This window comes from Pinus tabuliformis, chromosome 1_1 (genome assembly GCF_031772625.1).
Source record: "Pinus tabuliformis cultivar Carrire ecotype Pingquan chromosome 1_1, CPIR1, whole genome shotgun sequence".
Lineage (NCBI taxonomy): Eukaryota > Viridiplantae > Streptophyta > Pinopsida > Pinales > Pinaceae > Pinus > Pinus tabuliformis.
In genome coordinates this window covers 846,483,662-846,490,663 of record NC_142297.1, presented here as the reverse complement: position 1 = coordinate 846,490,663, position 7,002 = coordinate 846,483,662, and the positions used below count along the sequence as shown (strand labels likewise).

The window sequence follows — 7,002 nt, the reverse complement described above, 5'->3', positions numbered from 1 at the left end:
AACAGCCTGCAAGCAAAAGGAATACAATACTATTCCTCCCTGGCAAATAGAGCGGCTGGAAGGAGTACTAGCCAAGGTTCAACACAATAAACATCTAGGCATACAAGGAGGGAGTCCATGGGATGCAAAAAAGATTCTCAAAGAAACCAAGAAAAGAGGGCGCAAAACGGACCTGCAAAGGACCATTGCAGTAGGGGAAATGCTTATGGAATCAGGGAGATTCCCTAAGCTGACTAAGTTCTACAAACCTGCATCCCATTAACCATGAAGCTCATCTCATGGAATGTGAGAGGACTCAACAGCCCCTCAAAAATTAGGATGATCAAGAACTTGATACAGCAAGAAAAACCTTCTATAGTTTTTCTTCAAGAAACCAAAAAAAGCACAATAGCTATGGACAAGGCAAGAAACAAGATCTGGGCTGGTAGTAACCTAATGTCAGTAGGCGCTTCAGGAGCTTCGGGTGGATTAGCCATATTATGGAATCCACAGACCCTCAATCTTTACGACTTCCATGCTGCCCATTTTCTCATACAAGCTTCCTTTCATCTCATAGGAACAAATATCCACGGGCACTTGACCAATGTTTACTTTCCGCAAAGTAATCAGCACAAACTGGATCTGTTAAACACGCTTTCCAGTTTGAATGAGAACAGACAGTTCCCTCTCTGGATCAGTGGTGGCGATTTCAATATCATTCAATCGCTGGAGGAGAAAACAGGGGGAAGAACAAGATTAGAAAATGACAGCAAAGGACTCAGAGACTTTATTCAGGACAATCACTTAATGGATATTCCAACCACCAATGGGATTTTCACCTGGACCAACAAGCGCAGTGGTATCAACCATATCGCCTCTCGGCTTGACAGGTTCCTCCTTTCAGACAATGCAATCCATTTAGGCGGAGATTTCAATGCATCAATTTTGCCTCACGGAGGATCGGACCACTGGCCCATCATGCTTCACTGGTCTCGACCTGGAACAAGAAGCAATCGGCCATTCCGCTTCGAAGCTTTTTGGTTCACAAATGCAAAATTCAGGCAGATCGTAGAGGAGGCCTGGAAAGCCTACAGGCCTCCAGAAGGAGCCAAAATGTTTCAATTTCAACAAAAATTGAAAAATCTAAAGCAGGTTCTTAAAATTTGGAACAAAGCTCAATTTGGCAACATTCAGGAAGATCGACAAAGGTTGGAAAAACAAATGGAAGCACTTCAGCAAGATATCATTAAAGAAGGCCGCACGGAGGAGCAGTCACAACAAGAGCAAATCCTCTGGCATCGATTAGAAGAACGGAGAAAGCAAGAAGAAATACTTTGGCGGCAGAAATCCCGAATAAATTGGCTAAAAGAGGGCGAAAAGAACACAAAATTTTTTCATAGAACAGCTATACAGAGGCGCATGCACAACAACATCACTTTCATCAACAATCAGCAAGGAGAGAGAGTAGAAACCCATGAAGACATGGAAAAGGAATTAACAACTTACTTTCAAGACATCCTTAAAGAGCCGGAAGGAAACAGGGATACCGAAATCAGGGCCATCACACAGCATATTCCCAGAATCATAACTGATGAGCACAACAACAAATTACTTCAGCCAACATCCCTGAAAGAAATTGAAGAAGCAATGCACCAGCTCAAGGATGGCAAAGCCCCGGGGCCGGACGGCTTCACTGCCAATTTCTACCACGAATTCTGGGAATTAATCAAAGAAGAAGTTTGGGAGCTGGTGGAAGAATCAAGAAGCATGCACTGGATTCTTCCAGCCCTCAACACTACCTTCATTGCACTCGTTCCAAAATGTGCTGAACCAAGCAAGCCTGAAAGCTTTAGACCCATTGCTCTATGCAATGTCATTTACAAGCTTATCTCTAAGGTCATCGCAAATCGACTCAAGCCTCTCCTACCCTTACTCATTTCTCCGGAACAAACAGGGTATGTCGAAGGAAGGCAGATTATGGACGGAATCATTCTATCAAATGAAGTGATTCACTCCCTCAAGATTCTCAAAAAGCCAGGTATGCTTCTCAAACTAGATTTATCCAAAGCTTTTGACAAGCTCAGTTGGAACTATATACAAAAAGTGCTTATTGCTTTTGGCTTCAGTCATACTTGGACAAGATGGGTCCATAGCTTGATCTCCTCCCCAAGCTTTTCTGTACTGTTAAATGGTTCTCCTTCTCATCCCTTTAGGCCTTCAAGGGGCATTAGACAAGGGGACCCCTTATCGCCTTTCCTCTTTGTACTCATGGCAGAAGGGCTAGGCAGATTACTGAAGGCAGCCGTCTCCACTCAAATGCTCAAAGGAATCTCTGTTCATGGCCTTCCTCCTCAAACCCACCAACAATTTGTTGACGACAATATGCTCTTTGGCCACCCATCATCGCAAGAAGCCTCGGTCTTCAAATCTCTGCTATCTATTTTCTCAAAAGCTTCAGGAACCTCCATCAACTCATCGAAATCTCAGCTATATTTCTTCAACACCCCTCTTTCCACTCAAAGGAATATCGCTAGAATTTTGCAGTTTACCATTTCTAAACTCCCGTCGACCTACCTTGGGGCCCCTCTGGCCGCTGCAGCTATCAAACATTCCTCCTGGCAGTCTCTTCTAGATAAGCTTGAATCTAAGCTTTCCCTATGGACCTTCCGAGCTCTTAATATTGCCAGTAGGCTTGTCCTGATCAAATCAGTACTCCAAGCCATGCCTTTATACCTCTTTTCACTGTTGGCTGCACCTAAATGGGTCCTTAAATCTATCCGCAATCTCCAGCGAAACTTTCTCTGGGGATCGTCTGGCCTCAACAGAAAATGGGCGCTAGTGAAATGGACAGATACCTGCAAGCCCAAATCCGATGGAGGCCTGGGACTTCGAGACCCATTACAGAGCAATGATAATATGGGGGCTCGCATGTGGTGGAATTGGATTACTAAGCCAAACGCACCATGGGCCAAACTGTGGCAGGCAAAGTATGCACCAGGCAGCCAATGGAACGATCTAATCAGAATCAACTCCACAACTCAGGGATCTCCTATATGGAACGCAGCCAAACCCCACAGCAAATTCATTCAAGAGCATAGTTTCTGGGAGATACACTCAGGCACCACCGCCAGATTTTGGGAGGATTCGTGGCAGCAGCTCCCCAAGCTTGCAACAGTTTTTCACAAGCCTCTCTGGCAAGAGCAGATGCAGCAAGCACAACTCACTCAAGTCAATCAATTTTGGCAACATTCTGAAAATACCGACTTCAGAACCTGGAAGAAGGCCCGTCTCTGGCAAAACAATTGGCAAAGCGAGACATATGAGGACATAGAGAAAGAACTATCATACAGGAAAATTCGATACTCCACTCTACAGGATCGCCTCAGATGGGGCCATAAACAAAAAGGCACATTCACTACTCAAGAAGCCCATCAGCTCAGATATAATGGAAACCAACCCAATAAGGACCCGATTTGGGAAAAGATCTGGCAACCCGGAATTTGGCCCAAAATATCCACTTTCTTATGGCTGCTCAGCAAACGAAGAGTACTCACTTGGGACAACCTGATTAAGCGTGGATTCGTGGGACCTTCAAGATGCCCGAACTGCAACATCGACTCGGAGACAATAGGACATCTCATGGAAACCTGCCCGCTCGCAAAGCAAATATGGAGGAAAGCAGAGAGCTGCAACATGAGATCAGAAGCCAGGACAGAAGACATAGCTGAAAACTTAAGGAAATGGGCTCCCTCCCCCTACAAGAGTCAGCTTCTCAACCACCTGTGGAGACTCTTACCGGGATTCATATACTGGATTCTTTGGAAAGAAAGAAACCACAGAATCTTCAACAACTCTTCCCGGCCCAATGAAACATTATGGCTAATCCTCAACAAACAGCTGCAAGAAACTCTGGCCCTCAAATCCTGGTCAGACACGGATATGCCAGAATCCCCATTAGAATGCCGGATCCTGAAGGCTTGGAACATAAACCTCTCAATGCTACAGAAAGAAGGCACCAGACCCCCTAACAGTAGCACCTCTCCTTCCAGTTGGTCCCCTCCTGATCATGCTTCCTACAAGTTAAATTTCGATGGGGCGGCCAAAGGAAATCCGGGGCTCGCAGGTTATGGAGGACTCTTCCGAAGTCACACAGGGGAAATAATTCAGATTTTCTATGGCTCATTGGGCAAAGATACTAATAATGTAGCTGAATTAGAAGGCTTATGGAGAGGCTTATGTCTGGCAGAACAGCATAACTACTTTCCTTTGGAAGTAGAAGGAGACTCACTAATCCTTATCAATGCTGCCCAAAGACTCCAAGCAGGCACGCCGGCGGTCAAGGTGGCCACGAGTTGGAGACTATTAAGCAGGTTAGAATCCATGGAGGAGAAGCTACAAACTCCCCAAAGTATAGAATTCAAGCATGTTCGGAGAACTGCGAACAAGGTGGCTGATAGATTAGCCAATCAAGGTGCCTCCCAGTGCATTTCCTACTTTGCAGGTTCTCTGGATCACTCAGAAGATGACAAGCTCAACAATGACTGTATCTCTCTGGCGAAGAAGGATTTCAGCATCCCGGATGCGGGTGCATAAGGGACGGGGGAATGGCACGCGCCGGCACGTGGGCGGGTGGCATGCTCATGGTGCCCGGCGGTACCACGCGTTGGGCTGCATTAAACCACTTGAATGCGAAGAGGAGAAGGCATTAATGCCTGTCTACTCGGCTCGAGGGAGGCAATTGTGCGACGGGGTGGTGAGGAAGTTTAAACAGAGAAGGATGGCATGACGGGAGGAAATTTGCGAGCCTGGTAAGGAGACCCTGCTCCGCTCAGACAGCAATGCGATTGCAGAGCTAAGGGGTATTAGCTCTTGGAGCTGTGATTGTGAGACCGTCGTGGGTTCTAGGATCTGGGTTGGTGAGACCGGTGTTAGTCTCTGGAGTTGGTGCGGGTTCTTGCTGCTGGGATTGGCACTCGGAGCGGATTCTTGTTGCTGGGGTTGGTTCTGTATGCTGGTTCGTGTTGTCGGGTTTGGTTCTTGGTTTTGGTTCTTGTTGACGAGGTTGGTTCTTGGAGCTGGAGTCAGGGCCTGGTGCTGGCGTTTGTTCCTGGTGCTGCAGGTAGCTCCAGCCATTGTCGAAGCTCAGAGCGCTCGAATTGTAAGAAGGATAACAATGCCGAGGGACAGGCCGAGGATGGGCAGCCGGAGGGGTGGAATTCAGGGCAGAGCTCCACCGAAAGATGACTATTATTCCCCCTCTTCCTCCATGGAGGTTACCTCGAGGCCTCAGTGGTTTCAGGACAGCAACGATGAGGAGGGGGGGCACAATGAAAGAAGCCCAATTGCTGAAGAAAGGCAGAGGGAGCGCCCCATGCTCAGGTATCGACTCCCTTGCCCACAAGTCAATTCCACATTGATTGTGTCCATTACTGTTGAACCTGGAGTCATTTCGAATATGGAAGTCGAGCCTCTGCCAGAAGGGCAGTGCTCCAGCAAAGATGACTCTCCAATTTCTTTCCTTCCGGTCGAAGCAGGAAGTGGTTGGTCGCCGCCTGAGCATGTTCCTGGTCGGGGATGGTTGGAGTCTCGTCGCGCATATGGGAAGGGCCTGGAACGCCCCGCTACCAATCTTGACCCGGATGCTGGCCCTTCTGGGCACGTTGCTGCTTCACTGGCTCGTCGTGCCTATGGGATGGAACTGGAACGCCCCGCCACCAATCTTGACCCGAATGCTGGCCCTTCTGGACACGCTGCTGTTGCACTGGCGGGTTCGAGCAAGCCAGCCCAAAAGGGTGGCCCAGATAAGGTCATCCAGCTTTCAGATTCAGAGAATTTGCTCCATTTCGGGCACAGAACTGCGGAGGCGCTCCAGACTACTGATGAAGACTGAATTCGCCCTGGTAATCTCTGTTGTTGTTGGGATTTTGATGTGTAAAATGGCTAAGTGGCAGCCTTATTTCTGTCAATGTGTCGGCTATATTGTTCAAGTGTCACCCGTAACTGTCCAAGTGTTCGTTATCTTTGTCCAGTTGTTTGTGTGTCTATGTCCGAGTCATACTACGGCCCTAGTGTCTTGGTGTCCATCTATGTTCAGTTCTTCTATGTTATGTAACAGTGTCGGCAGTGGATCAGCAACATTCCCAATTTTGAATCTCTTCAATTTTGGAGCTGTTAAGTGGGCAAGGCCAGGGCTGACAAGCAAATCCTCTTAGCCTTGCCTTTGTACTCTATTTTGTATATTTGTTTTGTATGATAATAGAATTAGTCAAATTCAGAAAAAAAATATTAACTTGCCCACGGGGCTTTGGATTGACGGTGAATGGGTGCGCTGTTAAGGCACTCCTTGCGATAGGTCACCGGTTCAAATCCCCCGTGGGTACTTAGGTTAGTCTTAACTAGAAAAAAAAAAAAACATTAATATTAACTTATTATTAAACTTATTAATACTTTGATATAATAATATATTGACCTTTATTAATAACGTAATATATTATAATTTATATTAACCTTTTCAAAATAAAATTTAGTATCTAAACATGGCCTACTATAACAACTTGATATTGGATTTTTTTATCACCATATGTATGTATGTATGTATGCATGTATGTATGTATCTATATATATATATATATATATATATATATATATATATATATATATATATATATATATATATATATATATATATATATATATAAATATTATTCAAAAATATGAAAATACCCACAAAGAGTGTTTTGTTGAATTTTTGTTTTTCTTAAAAAAAAACTAGTCTAGAAAGCACTATCTATCTTACCATTCCTTTCACATGGAATTTCATATGTATATTAGAAATAAAATGTTAGATGTGTGAAAGTAGTGGAGAAAAAAGGAACACCTTTTAGATTACCAACCAGGGATTCAACTCCATAGTAAATTATTGAATAAATAATCTTATTCTTGGAATTATATGGAAAATATATAATTCCATCAATGGCTTGATTATGGCATATACTCTTGTCATTACTGGCCTTTGATTTTTAA

The 7,002-nt window shown here is 44.9% G+C and overlaps 1 protein-coding gene across 1 annotated transcript; it reads left to right on the top strand.

The window, feature by feature from the left end:
• The first annotated feature begins 393 nt into the window (after nucleotides 1-393).
• LOC149216908 (uncharacterized) lies at nucleotides 394-4,572 on the top strand. The gene has a single exon (XM_089390078.1). The coding sequence runs from the start codon at nucleotides 394-396 to the stop codon at nucleotides 4,570-4,572; it is 4,179 nt and encodes a 1,392-aa protein (XP_089246204.1).
• The last annotated feature ends 2,430 nt before the right edge of the window (nucleotides 4,573-7,002 follow it).